At 44.7% G+C, this 20,630-nt stretch overlaps 1 protein-coding gene across 2 annotated transcripts in view; it reads left to right on the top strand.

The window, feature by feature from the left end:
• The window catches only part of FBXL20 (F-box and leucine rich repeat protein 20), a 68,588-nt gene that overhangs the window by 26,777 nt on the left and 21,181 nt on the right, over positions 1-20,630 (top strand). The window contains exons 6-13 of one of the 2 annotated variants that reach the window (XM_056548141.1): positions 733-801; positions 2,824-2,919; positions 5,132-5,258; positions 6,597-6,671; positions 8,002-8,132; positions 10,563-10,623; positions 16,380-16,424; positions 16,791-16,847. In XM_056548141.1, the coding sequence (XP_056404116.1) occupies positions 733-801; positions 2,824-2,919; positions 5,132-5,258; positions 6,597-6,671; positions 8,002-8,132; positions 10,563-10,623; positions 16,380-16,424; positions 16,791-16,847 (661 nt within the window). Of the gene's footprint in view, positions 1-732; positions 802-2,823; positions 2,920-5,131; positions 5,259-6,596; positions 6,672-7,998; positions 8,133-10,562; positions 10,624-16,379; positions 16,425-16,790; positions 16,848-20,630 lie in introns of both variants that reach the window. The other variant, XM_056548140.1, reaches the window with a different exon arrangement.

The following is a 20,630-nucleotide window of genomic DNA, read 5'->3' as shown; positions in this document are numbered from 1 at the left end:
TCAGCTGCTTAAGTTGAGTTGTTCTTTTCTGTCTGACAACAGTGCTCTCTGCTGACATCTGTCTGTCTCAGGAACTGTTCAGATCGGGATAGGTTTGCTATGGGGATTTGTCCCTGAGACAAGCAGAGGTGTCAGCAGAGAGCACTGTTGTCAGACAGAAAAGAACAACTCAACTTAAGCAGCTGATAAGTACTGGTAGGATTAAGATTATTTTTTATTTTTATTTTTTAACTTTCTGGAGCCAGTTGATATGAAAAAAATAGTTTTTCATGGAATACCCCTTTTAAACCTTCTGCAAATACTTCCGCCTATAAAAGGATTACTGCCTGATCAGACTTCATGATGGTGCACAAATATGGCTTTGTGTCAATGCCCGCATATGACCAGGCCCTTGGTCGGGATTCATGACAGCCATTCTATTCTTTACCCTTACACTATCTTACATACATCTTCCAGCAGGACATAACTACAAGGAGTCAGCTGCTGCCTATAGGAATAGTAACCCTCTTGTTTTCTGCTCTCTGGTTTTTGGGGGGTTCCTTCCAAGGCTTCCCGATTTCTCTGTCCTGGAGAAGCGGAGAAAGCATCAGATGAGCGCTCCTCTATGAACAGCAAACAAAAGGGGCCCCAGTTATATTATCTGCATTATTACGTAATGTTTAGGAACCTTTTTATTTTCCGATGCATTTCCCAGTTCAGTTCCTTACAAAGTCTTACATTTTTGCTTTGCAGAACATTTGCCCAGAACTGTAGAAATATTGAGGTTTTAAATCTAAATGGCTGCACCAAAATCACTGACACGTGAGTATATGTCCGCGAGAAATTCATTACAGCACGTAAAGAGAAAAAAAGGAAACAGAGGGGGCGCTATCTAAGTGCCGTTACTGGTATTAGGTGATTTACCAGCAGACTGAATGTGTCAGGTGAGCGATTAGACTCGCCTTTTCGTGCTGCGCAACAGACACAACGCGCATATGATAGCATGTGAGTGATATGCACTCGGAAGGTTCCTCGTGGCTGCCTGGCATCCATGACCGATCATCAAAGATGGCGGTCCGTAGATACAGTACACGTGTACTGTATCTACGGACGTAATGTAAAGGATTCAAAGCTCCAAGTGTATTTTTAAACACACTTATTTATTGGTATTGATAATAAAAACTGTTCATACAGACAACTGGGACCCTCGCTTTGTCAGGTCTTATCTGCGCGAGAAATTCTGCGCGAGTAATGTGCAATCCTCTGTGAATAATTTAAGGGGTATTCCAGCCTCTTGCCTGAACTCTTTTTTTAACAGCATTTAAAGGGGTTATCCAGGAAAAAACTTATAATAAATAAATAGATAATATCTATCAATCAATCAACTGGCTCCAGAAAGTTAAACAGGTTTGTAAATTCCTTCTATTAAGAAATCTTAATCCTTTCAGTACTTATGAGCTGCTGAAGTTGAGTTGTTCTTTTAGAAGTGCTCTCTTTATGACACTTGTTTCGGGAACCTTCCCGAGTAGAAGCAAATCCCCATAGCAAACCTCTTCTACTCTGTGCAGTTCCCGAGACAAGCAGAGATGTCAGAAGAGAGCACTGTTGTCAGACAGAAAAAAACAACTCAACTTCAGCAGCTGAATATTATTGGAAGGATTAAGTTTTTTTTTAATTAAAAGTAATTTACAAACCTATTTTAACTTTCTGGAGCCAGTTGATATAAAAAAAAATTTAATAAAAAAAAAGTTTTTTTTTCCTGGAATATCCCTTTTAAAGAGATGCTTTACAGCAGGCCCCATGTACATAGACACAATGTGGGGAGATTTATCAAAACCTGTGAAGAGGAAGAGTGGTGCAGTTGCCCATAGCAATCAATCAGATTGCGTTTTTCCCAGGCCGCTTTAAAAATGAAAGAAGCAATCTGGTTGCTATGGGCAACTGCACCGCTCTTTCTTTAGACACGTTTTGATAAATCTCCCCCAATGATCTGGAGCAGACCCTACTTCTAGGCATGCTCTGTGACCTGTGCAGAGATCATTCCACAGGTGTATTTACTGGGGTCACATTACACCAGTAGTTGCCGACCACTGTTCCTCCAGCTGTTGAAAAACTAAGACTCCTAGCATGCTGGGAGTTGTAGTTTTGCCACAGCTGCAGGCTTACTGGCTGGGAAACACAGCCTGACACTGAACTCCTTTCTCTGATAAGGAGGAGACTGCTGGAAATGATCTGTACAGAACAGGAAACACCAGGTTTATATTAGACCTAGTGGCCAGCCTGAAAACTGCAAGATTCTGGGATTTATTTTTATATTCTGGATAGTAAAATGAAAAATTGGAAAAACATCACTAAAAATTCTTAAATAAAAATTTGTTTAACATAAAAACTTGATAATTTATATAGGTGGCTCACACTATAATTGAAATAATATATACCGAGTGCCAAAATTACTATTGAAATAAATAGTGAAATACATACCTACAAGGTAGATATATTCTAACTATAAATGAAAGAAAAAATAGAAAAATTTAAAAATTAAATGATATGGCTGGTTTTACATTAAAATATTTATTGTACACAAGCCCAGCTTATGATGTCACAGCCACGCCCCCTCAATGCAAGTCTATGGGAGGGGGTGTGATGGCCGTCACGCCCCCCCTCCCATAGACTTGCATTGAGGAGGCAGAGCCGTAATGTCACGAGCCTCCGCCCCGCATCGCCATTCATCCGTCACGGAGCGAAGTCTGGGGGTGGCGCAACCGAGATCGCGGTGGTCAGAGCTGGGCGCTAGGGGCTCAAGTTATTGTCATTTTATTTATTTTTCCTTCTTTCCTTTTACAGAACCTCATCTAGCCTCAGTAAATTTTGCTGTAAATTGAAACATTTGGACCTGGCTTCGTGCACATCCATTACCAACCTTTCCCTCAAGGCTCTCAGGTGAGGTTCACACATTTTGCTATTTTTCTCCTCCTTCAACAATCTCCAACAATTTCCTTTTTGAGAAGCTTTGAACCTCCATGTAGGGCTTCCCAGTTTTGCCTATAGGTATCTATCAAGTAAGTTTTATTTTTTATTTTTATGTGCCCATGGCAATTTGGAAAGGTTATAAAATCCATTGTGGGCCATATAAAGTTATCAACTTAAAGGGGTATCCAAAGGATAGGTGATAAGTTGTATGGTCGCCGGGGGTCCTGCCACTGGGGACCCCTACAATCTCTGTGCAGCCCCTGGCATTCTGTGCCGGGCGCTTCCTCAGAGACTGGGACGTGACATCACAGCCACGCCCCTTCCATTCATATCTATGAGAGGGGGCGTGACTATATGGTGTCAATAGGGGGCCAGGTCGTGATGGGATGTCCCTGTCTCTGAGGCAGCCCCCGACACAGAATGGCAGGTGCTAGAGCTGGGCGGTATGAGGCAAAAAACGTGTATTACTGTATTTTTGTAAGTGATGGCGGTTCCACGGTATTTAACGGTATTCCCCCCTCTCCATGTGACCTGGGCGCCGCTTCTCTCCCAACACCCCTGCCCCCCCAAATGAATTATCAGCTGCGCTGTCCCCACATCTGTCCCCACATCATCCTGCAAGCGCTCCTCTGCTCATCCTCCTATGAGTTGTGGGCCGCCGGCGCTAGAAATCTGTACTGTACTACAAATAACGTTTCCTGGGCTCTGGTACCATCTTCATTGTCCTTCACTGAGCGCACTGTCATGTAAAGAGCCGGCCTCCTTACATGACCGTGCGCCCAGCCTATCAGCGGCCGGGGCGGGACATCGCTGCGGCCAGTGATAGGCTGATCGCTTTGTGACGTTCCCATCCCCAGGAAGCAGGTGAGGCCGGTGATGGGTGGAATATGGACCAATGGGGGAACGTAGAAAGGTATGTTTAAAGTTTGTTTTTGCAGCCCGGGCAACGTTATTTGTAGTACAGTACAGATTTCTAGCGCCGGCGGCCCGTAACGCATGGGAAGATTAGCAGAGGAGCGCTTGCGGGTGATATGATGTGGGGACAGCGCAGCTGATAATTCATTGGGGGGCTGAAGAAAGGCAGAACAGCGCTCGTGGGTAACATATGATTAGTTCCCCGAAGTGGGGACAGCATGCTGCGGCGGATATTTCACTCATTCGAGGGGGTGGGAGGGGCCCAACAAGTATTGCGGTATGGTCAAAATTCGTATCGTGCAGAAAAAGCATTTTCGTATTCGGTATGATCCGGTATGCTGCCCAGCATTACCAGGGGCTGCACCGAGATTGCGCGGGTCCCCAGTGGCAGGACCCCCGGCGACCATACATTATCCTTTGGATAGGGGATAAGATGTATAAAGCTGGAATACCCCTTTAAAGGATAAGTATCATGCAAGAACGGGAGAAGAGCAGGTCCTGAAGCGTGGCTGTATTTCCAGACCTCAGTAACCGCTAACCCTGCAGGCTGCAACCAGGGATGTAACATGCGGTTGTGACAACGTGAGAAGAGCTTCAAGTCAGCATACACTTCTCCTGCTAGGGTTGCCGGACCAAATTATTTGGCAGGCTAGTAGTTCCACACCTCTGCTGTAAGTCAATGGCCAGCCCATGCAGGAGCCTTGAGACGGATGATACTGGGTATGTTAACCAAACCATAGACCCCTATCTCTGGACAGCTGTTCCAGCATTATTGATCCTCAACCATACAGAGCGGGAAAACATTTGTTTGAGATGCCTTTGGGGCAGCTCTGGGGTTACTTGTTAACATTGAGAAGATCCCAAAGTCTTTTATGCAAGGCTTTATGGGATACACATATGCAAATATCCTTCAAAAGGAAGAAAACTCCCTCTGGTGCCACCTATAGGATGAAACTATGTAAGTCCTTGTCAGGACCATTACTTGTAACACACTATTCATCGGTCGAGTCTCCTGTTCCCCCAGCTTCCTGCACTTTTTATGTATGTTACCCCTTTTTTTAATGACCCAACATTATAAAACCGTAGGGTAAAGGGTATGTCACAAATCATGAAGTATCTGTTTTGGTTTTGTCTTGTTGGAATCAAATGCTAATTTAGCATTTTGCATTTTTATTTTTATATATAATAAATATATATTTATTATTATTATTACATTTTATTTTTTTTTATAATAAAAAACAATTTTTTTTTTTCTTGTACATAACAGTGAGGGCTGCCCCCTTCTGGAGCAACTAAATATCTCTTGGTGTGATCAGATCAGCAAGGATGGGATCCAGGCTCTGGTGAAGGGCTGTGGCGGGCTGCGGTTCCTGTCCCTTAAGGGTTGCACTCAGGTAAGTCGATTGTCTTTCCTATTCTTCTGTTCACTTGATTGTGGTTTCCATCCTTCAGCAATGTCTTATAATAGGTTAAGGTAAAAATAAAAGTAGCTCCACTGAGATGGAGATGCAGCGTGGATGGTAGGGTGATCAGATGCCAAACCCTCATCTGCATAGCCGCTGTGCAGTTGAAGCTTGGCAACAAGACCACCCGATCTCCTCTTCTGTGCCCCCCACCATATGTTCTAAACTTCATACCCTGAAGCAGCCACTAAGTGCCCTAAAATATGCCTGTCTGTGAACTAAAGCCGGATCCAGTTACTTAAAGGAGAACTCTGGCGAATGTAAACTTATCTCCTATCCTGTGATCGCGGGGCATCCGACTGCTGGGACCCCGGCTCTCTGTGAAGACTAAGTGTCCTCAACTACTAGACGGCGTGCCCTCCATTAACTTCTATGGGAGCGCTGATGATGCCTGAGTGCTGTACTCGGGTCTTTCCGGCACTCCCATAGAAGTGAATGGAGTACTTGCTGCTGGCTGCAGCGTGCCCTCCTCACTGAGCGCTGGGTTCCGTCCCGGTGATCGGGGGGGGGGGGGGGGTAGGTCCCCCTGCGATCAGCTACTTATCCCCTATCCTGTGGATAGGGGATAAGTTTTATTTTTGACAGATTTCTCCTTTAAAGATGATGTCCAGCTGTAAGAAACTTATTCCCTCTCCGCAGGATAGGGAGTGTCTGATGGTGGGGCGTCCGACCGCTGGAACCCCCTTGCGATCTCCTGTGCGGGGCCCCAGCTCTGCACGTCAGCTGGTCCAAACACGCCCCCTCCATTCATCTTTTTGGGAGTGTCAGAGACACAGCGTTTGAGAACAGGAGTATGACTCTATAGCATGGCACTGTATGGGGGGTAGCATTCTGTCTCTCTGTACTTGGCTCATCAATATGAAGTTCCTCCCTATCTATTCCTCATAAGGGGAAGAACAACATGTTACTATACAGGACTTAGAGCAGTTCATTGTGAGATGAGCTATGATTGGCTAAGGCTGCACACACCCCCTGAGCACTCCAGACTGCATTTCCTGATTTTGGACTTCTGCCAGGAGGGAAATGTGCTCTGGACAAGTAGGGAGACACCTAGTGGCAGATTTTTTTAAACACAAAGAAAACATGGAAAACGTAATGTTTTTTTTTTTTTTTTTTTTTCTTTAAACAAAGTACATTAGAAAGATTTTTTTTATTTGCCATAAGGAGTGCAATAGCAAAAATTAGATTTAGAGTGCCCATTTAAAAGGTGAGTCTCCTATATGGACATTAACTCTTCCATCTTTCCTTCTGTATCTGTCTCCTGTATAGCTTGAAGATGAAGCTCTTAAGTACATTGGATCGCACTGTCCAGAGCTTGTCACGTTAAATCTACAGGCGTGTTCAGTAAGTGGACTTAAGACTAAGACTGTGTGTGTGTAAGTGCCACTGTCTGCTAGCAATTTTCTTATGGAATTCCCAGCTTTAAGGAACTGTCTAGTTTTTAATAGAGATGAATAGGTAAGTCTTGGCCGTTGCTGTAACCCAAACCTCATAATCTTCTCTGCATAATCTGGAACACTGTCCCCTGTGTCTCAGCGTCCACTATAGTTATGTCCCTGGTCTGGAACTGAAATGGCCATAAACGGATAAGGATATTTTGCCAAGATGAGAGCTGAAGAAACTTTTGTGTTGAAATTCCTAATGGATTTGTCTTCTGATCGCTGTTTATATGCACTAAAGGGATTCCCAGGGAAAACTCCTTGATAGCCTATCCACGTGTGCCGGAAACATCTGCTCCGTATGTGATGTGGGGTTACTGCAGCTCAACACGTTGAAGGAATTCGAGGCTGTGCTGCAGCAACCCAAGGCTTCTGGCTCCATATGTTGTTTACATCCGGGTGCCATGGCTGTACAGAACTGCTGCTCTTTGGCTGGGTGCTGGTTGTTTTCACCGCCACGGATCAGCTATTGAAGGATAGCCCATCAGTAGGTTTTCCCCTATGTTTATTGCTTTTAGATGTCAACACTCTTTGCTGTGTTAAAGGGGGTACTCCACTGGCCAGCGTGGAGCTAAATGTTCCGAACGCTGTTTTCGCGCTGCATGGGTCGGCCACGCCTCCTCGTGACGTCACGCCCACGCCTCCTCAATGCAAGTCTATGGGAGGGGGCGTCACGCCCCCTCCCATAGACTTGCATTGAGGGGGCGTGGTCGACCCTGCAGCGCAAAAAACGGTGTTCGAAACATTTAGTTCCACACTGGCCAGTGGAGTAACCATTTAATCCAGTTTAGCATACTGTAGACCCACTCCATATTACTGAATCTACTCCCTGTGAAAGATCAGACTCTTGCAGGAACTCTATAACCCCTATATGGGGCTTATACAGGAATAAGAATTGTGCTGGGAGGTCACCGTGGGTTAACCTATTACTACATGTAGCATCCACACCAGGCCCGAATATTAACCTGACTCCTGTCTTTACCTTGTTTTCTATGAATTGCAATACTTTAGTGTTGGTATTTGTTTGCTTTAGCAGGTTTGAGGGTCCCTTCTTATCTTTTCCATGACTCCATCTCTATAACCTTTCTGAGTCTGTCTAATAACATCTGCCCACTGTCTCACTGTAACTCAGGTGATACCTACTTATTACGTCCCTGCCCACTCGCCTGGGCCTGTGCCACGGCAGCCCTTGCTTTAAGCTCATGTCCCAGCTCTTATTGCCTCTGTCCCAGCAGCAAATAACGGATGACGGTCTCATCACGATTTGCCGTGGATGCCACAAGCTCCAATCTCTCTGCGCCTCCGGCTGCTCCAACATCACAGACTCCATTCTTAATGCACTGGGACAGAACTGCCCCCGGCTCAGGTAACGGGCAGGGTTGCAATTTACTATGTGCGGTCACTGAGGCAGAAATGTATAAATTTTCCCTGTCCCACTTATATACCAACATTATACCCTTTTTTACCTATTCTGGATAGGGATAGATCAATTTACTTAAAGGGATTTTCCCATGAAAGACACCTATGCACCTATCCCCAGAAATAGGGGAGGAGTGTCTCATCTTGGGGCTCTGACTGAAAACAGGGGTCCTACGTCACTCTATTTGAATCATGGGTGCCTCATTTAAAGTGTACCTGTCGCCAGCAAAAACTTTTGATACAATGTAGATAGTACAATTATATGTATATTTGTAATATACATTGGTTAAAAAATGTGTATATTTTTGTCCCTACAGCTATTGTCTGTGTGTCTCTATGAGAAGTCCAAATACAGGAAGTGAGGGTGGGATAAGCAGGGCTCTGTGTAGGCTCCTGGCCTGTCAATCATCCTGCTGTGTGAGCCAGGGGCATGTTATAGAGCCTCGGTGTACAGAGCCCTGCTTGTCCTCGGTGTACAGAGCCCTGCTTGTCCTCGGTGTACAGAGCCCTGCTTGTCCTCGGTGTACAGAGCCCTGCTTGTCCTCGGTGTACGGAGCCCTGCTTGTCCTCGGTGCACGGAGCCCTCCTTGTCCTCGGTGCACGGAGCCCTGCTTGTCCTCGGTGCACGGAGCCCTGCTTGTCCTCGGTGCACGGAGCCCTGCTTGTCCTCCCTCACTTCCTGTATTTGGACTCCTCATAGAGACACACATGCAATGGCTGTAGGGACAAAAATATACACCTTTTTTTTTTTTTAACTAATGTATATTGCAAATATACATATAATGGTATTATCTACATTATATAATAAGTTTTTGTTGACGACACGTACACTTTAACTCTAAGCCAAGTCAGATTGACAATCCATTTAACCAAGGGAACATGGCACCCCCATTCTTGTGATCAATGGAGGCCACATTGATCAGACACTCATCACCTATCTTATGGATAGGGGGATAAATGTCTTTCTTGAGAAAACCTTTTAATAGTTAAGGAAATGGCTGTCCATAATATTCCTAAGTGTAGCTTTGCCCTTAATCTGTATTGAAATACTCGATGCTGAGTACAGGCTTCTGTTCTTTACTGTTGTGCTAAACTTATGAAATATTGTAGCAAATTGAATATTTAGTCTTTACAAGCATTATTGGCTTGTTCAGAATGAGAACAATCTGGATGCTTTCTCCAGAAAAACAGCACTACACATGTGTATAGGCTGTGTCTGGTATAGCAGCTTAGCCCATATCACTTCAGTGAAGCTGAGCCACAAAACCAGACACAACCTGTGCACACGTGTGGAAGATGGCAGCCATGGTTTTTAAATCCTCCTAATGTTTCAGACCAGCGTATTACGGATGCGAGTCCAGTCCTGGCCGCAGGTCTTATGACCCGAACTGAAAGCATCAGGAGTCCTGCTGGTCTTAGGAGGCTCTCTACAAGAATTTCTAATGTTTTGACATCAATTGATCCCTATATAAATCTGATAAGGGGGAGGGAGAAATGTAAGGAGGTAAGAAAATATAAAAATGTATGGAAAATGTGGGTCTTGCGTGAAAGTTTATTTAAGGATGTTGTCCAGTGAAAGGAACAGTCTGTGTTTTGTGTCAAAAAGTATTGTAAAGCAACTTACTAATATAATGTTATTAGCCATAGTGCTGAGACCTTCCATATCAGCAGGGATGGCTCCCTTGTAAGCTGTGACATCACGTCACAGGCACTCAAAGCAGTCTGTGTGGCATGAGAACAGTGATGTGAAAGGGGGAGTTGGTATTACTGCTCATTAGTTTTATGACTCATAGATAAGGCAGCAGGGAGCTCATTCTGAACTAAACAAATGTGATGGAGAAAGACTTGCTGCCTCCTTAACTGATTAGTCTTAAATCTAAGGGACGAAGAGCAGGAGGGACGAAGCCAATTGGTTTGAGAGCCTGTGATGTGACCTTACAGCTTACATGGGGGACATCACTGCTGAAATGCTAAATCTGTGAAGTATGATCAATAACTTTATACTGTAAGTTGCTTTATTATACTTTTTGACACCAAACATTTTATTTAGCTGGACAACCTTTCATCTTTTATGCTGCCTAAACTACAAGTCACCAGTTAGTCCCCAGTTTTTCCTGCCATCACCTTGATTGATAGATCTCTTTCTACTTGGCTGTAAGGAGAGATCTGTTAACTAAGGTCGGGGGGGCAGGCCCTGTTGGCTCGATGTTCAGGCAGGATGAAAGTGATGACTGTTCCCATTTTATGTAGATGTCATATCTATCATATTGTCACCGAGCTTCAGAGACAGAATATATAATCAGTATATGATGCCTAACATTGTGATTATTACAGAAATACAACTCCATATATAATTTAATGCATTTGTTTCTTGCAGAATACTTGAAGTAGCTCGATGTTCACAATTGACAGATCTGGGGTTCACCACTCTTGCTAAAGTAAGGCTGGTTGGATTTCTACGATTTCCTCGCTTACTTTGTGTCTATATAGAGGATAAAGTGCTGCTGTGATATCTTTGTCAAAATATTGTTTATCAAAAGAAACTTGTGACAGATCATGTGATGGAAAAGCTGCTAAATTTCTTATGAGATTGGCACACCAAGAGGTTACGCAAATATAAGAAGAAATTTTGATAACAGGGGACCCGCCGGTAATGGCCTACATCGCTGCCGCAGCAATCCAATCATCTGTAATGGCGGCCAGAGGTCCCCTCACTTGGCTCCGGCCGTCTCCCGGTGTCTCCTGCTCTGGTCTGAGATCGAGCAGACCAGAGCAGGAGATAGCCGATAATACTGATCGGTGCTATGTCCTATAGCACTGAACAGTGTTAGCAATCAAACAATTGCTATAGATAGTCCTATGGGGACATAAAAAGTGTATTAAAAAAAAAAAAAAAAAAAAAAGTTAAAGGGTACCTCTCATCATATAAACTTTTGATATATTTTAGATTAATGAATGTTGAATAACTTTCCAATAGCATGTTAATGAAAAATATGCTTCTTTCTATTGTATTTTTCCCGATCAGTCCTGTCAGCAAGCATTTCTGACTCATGCTGGAGTCCTAAACACTCATAGCTGCCAGCCTGCTTTGTTCACAGCCAAACAGGCTGTGAACAAAGCAGGCTGGCAGCTCTGAGTGTTCTCCTTTGTGAACAAAGCAGACTGGCAGCTCGTAGTGTTTAGGACTCCAGCATGAGTCTGAAATGCTTGCTGCCAGGACTGGTAGGGAGACCCCTAGTGGTCATTTCTTCAAAGTGGAAAATTAAATAGAAAGAAGCATATTTTTTAATAACATGCAATTGTAAAGTTATTCTGCATACATTAATCTATAATATATCAAAAGTTTTTTTTGATGAGAGGTACCCTTTAAAAATCCCCTCCCTCAATAAAAATAAGAATTGTCAGTTTTTTCCCATTTTACCCCCAAAAAGCGTAATTTCTTTTCTAATAAACATATTTGGTATCGCCGCGTGCGTAAATGTCCGAATTATCAAAATATAATGTTAATGATCCCGTACAGTGAACGGCGTAAACAATTTAAAAAAGTGAAAAAATGCTGCTTTTTTTTGTCCCATTTTATAAAAAATAAATAAAAAAAATTATAAAAAATAAGTTTTATATATGCAAATGTAGTATCGATAAAAAGTACAGATGACAAAAAATGAGCCCTCATACCGCCCTATATATGGAAAATTGAAAAAGTTATAGGTGGTCAAAATATGGCATTTTTAGATTACTGATTTTGTACAAGAAGTTTTCGAATTTCTTTTTTTTTTTTTTTTCTTTTTTTAAGCAATACAAAAATATAAAAGTATCTAGCCATGGGTATCATTTTAATCGTATTGACCCACAGAATAAAGATCACATGTCATTTTTACCATAAAGTGTACAGTTTGAAAATGAAACCCTCCAAAATGTGCAAAATTGTGGTTTTCATTTAACTTTCCTCCCTAAAAAAATATATTTTTTGGGTTCGCTGTACATTTTATGGTAAAATGAGGTTTCATTACAAAGTACAATTGGTCACGCAAAAAACAAGCCCTTATATGGGTCTGGAGATGGAAATATAAAAGAGTTATGGGTTTAGAAGGCGAGGAGGAAAAAACGAAAACTCAAAAATTAAATTGGCCTGGTCCTTAAGGTTAAAATGGGCTTGGCCCTTACGGGGTTAATATATCACTCAGTACCTAATCCTGACCATGTACGCCTAATTTTTATGCGTCTAGCACCTTTTTATTTTATTTATTACACTTTTAATTTAGCTCGCTAGTCTGAATTCCTCTCAAATGGAGGGGGCGTGGCCTCACTGTGCAGGTCTCCGCCCCCTCCCTTAGTATGCTCTCTGCTCACATCTCCCCTAGCAATTAGCAAAACTACAACTCCCAGCTTGTCCTCACTGACAGTAGCGGGACACAAGCTGACAGTGGGAGGATTTTTCCTCCAGGTCTGAGCCCTGCGCTCACAGCTGTCAATCAAGGAAGTGTGTCCATGACATAGGTGAAGATGCATGGACACAACAGGACTAGTATTGTTTGACTGGCTTTTTCAGTATGAAATACAGAAAATGTTCTAATGAAAGCATTTGCAAAACCTTCTTCTTTTTGCATGCTTTACAACATATCGAAAGTTTTTGTATCTGAAGATATATTAGAACCCCCCTCCCAATTACCCCTCCTTCTTGCAGACACAGGACAAATCTGCTAATCTTTGTCCCGTGTTTGCAAGACATGTAATACAAGTTTATGGAGGAAGGAAAGAGGGAGCTCAGTCCAACAGCTCTGGGAGAACTGCTGCAAATTTAAGATGTAGCCTGCCGAGCAGAAATGTGGTAAAAAAATATACCGAGTTACCAAAAGTTTTATATAATGGCCAGAAATTGTGTGTACATAAGAGACAGCACTCAGAACCACTTATACTGAAGGTCACCTGAAATGACAGGTATGCTTTAATCATGCACTCCATCCATTTACTGTAGAGGCACCTGCTGGAGGCTGGTTAGGGACAAACTATGTATAGCACATTTATATAACATCTGGGTAATTAATGACTGGTATGGATGACCTCAGATGCCTTCAAAGGGGTACTCCACTGGCAAGTGTCCCGGCTGTGTGCGTGCTGCGGGGGCAGCCACGCCCCTTCGTGACGCCAGACCAAGCCCCCTCAAAGCAAGTCTATGGGAGGGGGCATGGCGGTCACCACGCCTCCTCCCATAGACTTGCATTGAGGTTGCGTGGCCTGACGACACAAGGGTGTGTGTACGCCCCCTGCATCGCGTGCACAGCGTTTGGAACACTTAGTTTCGAACGCAGCCGGAACACTGGCCAGTGGAGTACCCCTTTTAAAGGGGATCTGTCCTCAGTATCACCCGCACTAACCTGTTGGTGCAGGCTGGTAGTGCGGGTGACACTGATGATGATACTTATCTATCCCCACTTGGTTGTCCTGTGCGTCAATTATCTTTCTAATTCTGGTAGCAGGCTTGGTGTGGTACATCAGCTATAGTAACATAAGCATGGAATGACTGCAATAGTACATAGAAAAGGCTTATAGAGACCTAAGCCAGGTATATCTAAAATGGTGAGGTGTGCATGGTATGGGACATGGGGACGTGTGTAATGGTATGGGACATGGTGACGTGTGTAATGGTACGGGACATGGTGACGTGTGCAATGGTATGGGACATGGTGACGTGTGCAATGGTATGGGACATGGTGACGTGTGCAATGGTATGGGACATGGTGACGTGTGCAATGGTATGGGACATGGTGAGATGTATAATGGTATGGGACATGGTGACGTGTGCAATGGTATGGGACATGGTGAGATGTGTAATGGTATGGGACATGGTGACGTGTGCAATGGTATGGGACATGGTGAGGTGTGTAATGGTATGGGACATGGTGAGGTGTGTGTAATGGTACGGGACATGGTGAGGTGTGTAATGGTATGGGACATGGTGAGGTGTGTAATGGTATGGGACATGGTGACGTGTGCAATGGTATGGGACATGGTGACGTGTGCAATGGTATGGGACATGGTGACGTGTGTAATGGTATGGGACATGGTGACGTGTGTAATGGTACGGGACATGGTGACGTGTGTAATGGTATGGGACATGGTGAGGTGTGTGTAATGGTACGGGACATGGTAAGGTGTGTGTAATGGTACGGGACATGGTAAGGTGTGTGTAATGGTACGGGACATGGTGAGGTGTGTAATGGTACGGGACATGGTGAGGTGTGTAATGGTACGGGACATGGTGAGGTGTGTAATGGTACGGGACATGGTGAGGTGTGTAATGGTATGGGACATGGTGACGTGTGTAATGGTACGGGACATGGTGACGTGTGGACATGGTACGGGACATGGTGACGTGTGGACATGGTACGGGACATGGTGACGTGTGGACATGGTACGGGACATGGTACGGGACATGGTGACGTGTGGACATGGTACGGGACATGGTGACGTGTGGACATGGTGACGTGTGGACATGGTGACGTGTGGACATGGTGACGTGTGGACATGGTGACGTGTGGACATGGTGACGTGTGGACATGGTACGGGACATGGTGACGTGTGGACATGGTGACGTGTGCAATGGTATGGGACATGGTGACGTGTGCAATGGTATGGGACATGGTGACGTGTGCAATGGTATGGGACATGGTGACGTGTGCAATGGTATGGGACATGGTGACGTGTGCAATGGTATGGGACATGGTGACGTGTGCAATGGTATGGGACATGGTGACGTGTGCAATGGTATGGGACATGGTGACGTGTGCAATGGTATGGGACATGGTGACGTGTGCAATGGTACGGGACATGGTGACGTGTGTAATGGTACGGGACATGGTGAGGTGTGTAATGGTACGGGACATGGTGACGTGTGGACATGGTGACGTGTGCAATGGTATGGGACATGGTGACGTGTGCAATGGTATGGGACATGGTGACGTGTGCAATGGTATGGGACATGGTGACGTGTGCAATGGTACGGGACATGGTGAGGTGTGTAATGGTACGGGACATGGTGAGGTGTGTAATGGTATGGGACATGGTGAGGTGTGTAATGGTATGGGACATGGTGACGTGTGGACATGGTACGGGACATGGTGACGTGTGGACATGGTACGGGACATGGTGACGTGTGGACATGGTACGGGACATGGTACGGGACATGGTGACGTGTGGACATGGTACGGGACATGGTGACGTGTGGACATGGTACGGGACATGGTGACGTGTGGACATGGTGACGTGTGGACATGGTGACGTGTGGACATGGTGACGTGTGGACATGGTGACGTGTGGACATGGTACGGGACATGGTGACGTGTGGACATGGTACGGGACATGGTGACGTGTGGACATGGTGACGTGTGCAATGGTATGGGACATGGTGACGTGTGCAATGGTATGGGACATGGTGACGTGTGCAATGGTATGGGACATGGTGACGTGTGCAATGGTATGGGACATGGTGACGTGTGCAATGGTATGGGACATGGTGACGTGTGCAATGGTATGGGACATGGTGACGTGTGCAATGGTATGGGACATGGTGACGTGTGTAATGGTACGGGACATGGTGAGGTGTGTAATGGTACGGGACATGGTGACGTGTGGACATGGTACGGGACATGGTGACGTGTGCAATGGTATGGGACATGGTGACGTGTGTAATGGTACGGGACATGGTGACGTGTGTAATGGTACGGGACATGGTGACGTGTGTAATGGTACGGGACATACACATATACACGTTTCTTCGCTCCACCTGCCTGCGAGCAGACTTGGAGAAGCAGCATCTGTGGCGTCAGCAGGCTCCTGGAGGGTTGCGCTTGCACCAAGCCTGCTTCCTGAAAAAGAAAGCTAACGGACAACGGGACCACGGCTTGAAGATGGATAAGTATCCTTATCATCAGTTTTATCCAAACTACCATCCTGTACCAACAGGCTAGTGCGGGTGACCCTGATGACAGATTCCCTTTAAGAATTGATATAGCTTATCTTTAAGCAGCATAGGAGGCTGCTGTATGGAAAAGCAATATATAAATGTGTGTTCCTCTTGTGAGGTCTCCTGTGTAGCTTTTAGCTAGGTCTGAAACCGGGACAGTCAACACACTGAGTGGAGAAGTCATAAGTAACTCGGCAGCACTCACATTTCGCTTTTTATTTCCTTCTCTAGAACTGCCATGAGTTGGAGAAGATGGATCTCGAGGAGTGTGTACAGGTGAGCTGTCACTTAAAGGGGTACTCTGCTGCTCAGCGCTTGGAACAAACTGTTCCGAATGCTGGAGCTGGGTGCTTGTGATGTCATAGCCCCGCCCCCTGATGACGTCACACCCCCAACCCCTCAATGCAAGTCTATGGGAGGGGGCGTGACAGTCGTCACGCCCCCTCCCATAGACTTGCATTGAGGAGGCGGGGCGTGACATCGTGAGGCGGTGGGGCAATTAAGTCACAAGCTCCCGGCTCCAGCGTTTGGAACAGTTTGTTCCAAACGCTGAGCAGCGGAGTACCCCTTTTTAAGGATTGCACAACAAAATATGTGTTTCTGTATTGTAAAACTACTGACATCCTTACTCTTCTGCTGCAGATCACAGACAGCACCCTCATCCAGCTCTCCATACACTGTCCACGGCTGCAGGTGTTGGTGAGTATCACAAGTTATAGTTACTAAATCCACTAGCAGACACTTCTAGTTATGAGCCAATGTAGCCTTGATTTTTTTTTTTTTTTTTTTGGGAGATCATAACTATCAAAATATCAAATGACATAAGGTAAGTAATATTCTGCTTGAAAAAGGTCCGGACTGTGGATCGAAACGTTGCATTAGGTACTGATGGGGGAATAAAACACGGCTTGGATTGAATCCTTGGAGTGCCGCTTCATTCTCTTTTGCTTGTGGATACTGGGACATTGGGGGACATGTATCATTATTTGTGTATGGTAGAAGCATTTACCCCTTTTCCCGAATTCTAAACTATGCGCAGAAGCGCTAAATTTATCAATCAAGCGCAATGAGCTTCATAAATTGTGGGTAAATATAGTAATCTCCTCAATCCACTCTTTGGAAAATAGAATCGATGATTTAGAGCATCTCGCTACGTTTAGTCCAAGATGACTTATATTTGCGCAAAAAAAAAAAAAAAACGCTCTTGCGGCAAAATTTTTGGTGTAAAGGAAAAGTATGCAGTTAATAAATCCATGTGTACTATAGATGTCACTACAAGGTACCCCGATTCGGCCACATCTGGAGGACATGCTCTACCAAATGTGCGCAAAAAAAATGTTCAAAAAAAGGGCTTGCGCAAAATTTTGCGCAAAAAAAAAAAAACACTCAAAACAGGGGTAAAATCTTTGATACATGTCCCCCATTGAGTCGGGCACCTGCCGGGACTAGAAGTCCTTCACAGTGCCTTACCAATCTCCCTTTGTTCTTTTGGGAAGTAATATTCAGTGGTTTCCATTATACAGTGGTCCCTCAAGTTACAAGGACGACCATTGTATGTTGAAACCATTGTATGTTGAGACCAGAACTCTATGGAAACCTGGTAATTGGTTCTGAAGCCACCAAAATGTCATCCAAAAATAGGAAAAAGTGAGGATTAAAGAAAGATTCAAGAAAAATAATTAGAAAACTAATATAGATAAAGCAAATCCTTCCATATTAAAGTAATAAAGATCTGCTGGAGCTGTAGTCACTGTCTATGTAGAGGACAGGAGCTTCTTCAGGGTTCTGTACAGTACACACAGGCCCTTATTTACTAAGAGTGTTGTGTAGGTTTCTTTGTGGGTTTTAAATCCCTACAATTTATTTTCCACGGTATTTACTAAGGTTTCCCTACATTTTGCCTTTTTTTTTTTTTACACACGCTCTGATCTGTCGGGTTTTCCTCAGCTCAAATCCACCACATTTTCTGTGGAAACCTTAGTAAATATGTTGTTTTTTTTGGTGAAAATTTCGGAAACACGCCCCTTTTCGGTGACCACGCCCCATTTCCCCGGCGGCCGCGCCCCTTTTTCGGGTTTTCTAAGCAAAATGGAGCGTTAGTCTGGGTTTTTTTCAATTCTGGCGCAGACAGAATTTCTGGCGCAATGCGACAGAATCTGGCGCGCAACCCAACAAAACATGCCGGGTTTGCAATAGTTAATAGGGCCACAGTGTCCTAAAAAAGTAAATTAGAGCCGATTTCACGTGGAGCAGGTAACAGACATCAGTCAGTGCATGCACTTCAGTAATACAAGTGTTTTTCCAGCTATTGATAGGTTTCGCAGATCTGGACTGTCTGTACATTGTATGTTGAGTCTGTTTTCAAGTTACAATGTTCCAGAAAAGATCATTGTATGCTGAAACTATTGTATGTTGAGGCCATTGTAAATTGAGGGATCACTGTATATCCTCTGATGTTATCCCTACTGGTCACTTATGCCCCTTATTCTAGCTCTACACTCAATAGGAATATATTGAGTTGTACTATTTCTGCAGTTTAAAGGGGTATTCTCATCTCAAAGAAGGTAGCTAAACCTGTTGGGTACGTCAACTTTGCACTTTCTCTTTTACCTTCTTGCCTTTTAATAGGCAACTACCGTATATACTCGAGTATAAGCCGAGTTTTTCAGCACGATTTTTCGTGCTGAAAACACCCCCCTCGGCTTATACTCGAGTGAACTCCCCCACCCGCAGTGGTCTTCAACCTGCGGACCTCCAGAGGTTTCAAAACTACAACTCCCAGCAAGCCCGGGCAGCCATCGGCTGTCCGGGCTTGCTGGGAGTTGTAGTTTTGAAACCTCCGGAGGTCCGCAGGTTGAAGACCACTGCGGCCTTCAACATCATCCAGCCCCCTCTCACCCCCTTTAGTTCTGAGTACTCACCTCCGCTCGGCGCTGGTCCGGTCCTGCAGGACTGTCCGGTAAGGAGGTGGTCCGGTGGGATAGTGGTTCCGGGCTGCTATCTTCACCGGGGGCGCCTCTTCTAAGCGCTTCGGGCCCGGCCTCAGAATAGTCACGTTGCCGTGACAACGACGCAGAGGTGCGTTCATTGCCAACGTACTTCTGCGTCATTGTCAAGGCAACGCCTCTATTCCGGGCCGGAAGCGCGGAGAAGAGGCGCCCCCGGTGAAGATAGCAGCCCGGACCACCTCCCCACCGGACCACCTCCTCACCGGACAGCCCTGCAGGACCGGACCAGCGCCGAGCGGAGGTGAGTACTCAGAACTAAAGGGGGTGAGAGGGGGCTGGATGATGTTGAAGGCCGCAGTGGTCTTCAACCTGCGGACCTCCGGAGGTTTCAAAACTACAACTCCCAGCAAGCCCGGACAGCCGATGGCTGCCCGGGCTTGCTGGGAGTTGTAGTTTTGAAACCTCTGGAGGTCCGCAGGTTGAAGACCACTGAGGGCGAATGATGAGAAGAGGATGATGAAGGGGGGGGTGTGGGGATGATGAAGGGGGGTGGGGATGATGAAGGGAGGGTGTGGGATGATTAAAAGGGGATGATGAAGGGGGGATGTGTGGGATGATAAGGGGATGATGAAGGGGGGATGTGTGGGATGATGACAAGGGGATGATGAAGGGGGGATGTGTGGGATGATAAGGGGATGATGAAGGGGGGATGTGTGGGATGATGACAAGGGGATGATGATGATGAGGATGTTAATGACGGGTCTGGATGATGACAGGGGGGGATGAGGTATTTCCCACCCTAGGCTTATACTCGAGTCAATAACTTTTCCTGGGATTTTGGGTTGAAATTAGGGGTCTCGGCTTATACTCGGGTCGGCTTATACTCGAGTATATACGGTAACTCTTTGCATATTCCACCTACAGACCAATTGTATTTTGTAATGGCATCACTAATTTTACCACAAAAACTTTGGTAAAACCCACCAAAAATTATTTGTGAGATGAAAAGGCCATTATGTAATTTTGGGTCTTCTGTTTATACACAGTGCACTTTTCGTCCTGTTTATTTCTCTAGGTCCATACGATTACAATGATGCCTACTTTATATAGGTTTTGTTTTACTACTTTAAAAAAAAAATTATAATAATTTTTTTATACCCCCTATAACTTTATTTTTTTTTTCCATATACGGGGCTGTATTAGGGTCATTTTTTGCGCCCTTGTCTGTAGTTTTTATCGGTAGAATTTTTCTTTTGGATAGGACATTTTTGATCACAGTAAATTTTTTTTCCTGGTATATGAAGTGACCAAAAATCAGCAATTCTGGCCTTGGTATTTTTATATTTTAAATTTTTTTACATGTACAACATTGATCTGGTTTAATTAACATTATACTTTTGTAGTTCGGAAATTTACCAATACCACCAAATGGGAAAAGGGATTGTGATTCAAAACTTTATTAGGAAAGGGGCTTATTCACATTTATTACCTTTTATTATTTATAAAAAAATGTTTTTACATTAATTCTCTAGTT

The sequence above is a fragment of the Hyla sarda genome, chromosome 12, assembly GCF_029499605.1.
Source record: "Hyla sarda isolate aHylSar1 chromosome 12, aHylSar1.hap1, whole genome shotgun sequence".
NCBI classification, from domain to species: Eukaryota; Metazoa; Chordata; class Amphibia; order Anura; family Hylidae; genus Hyla; species Hyla sarda.
Note: the sequence above shows the minus strand (reverse complement) of the source record. Positions and strands in the feature narration are given on the sequence as shown.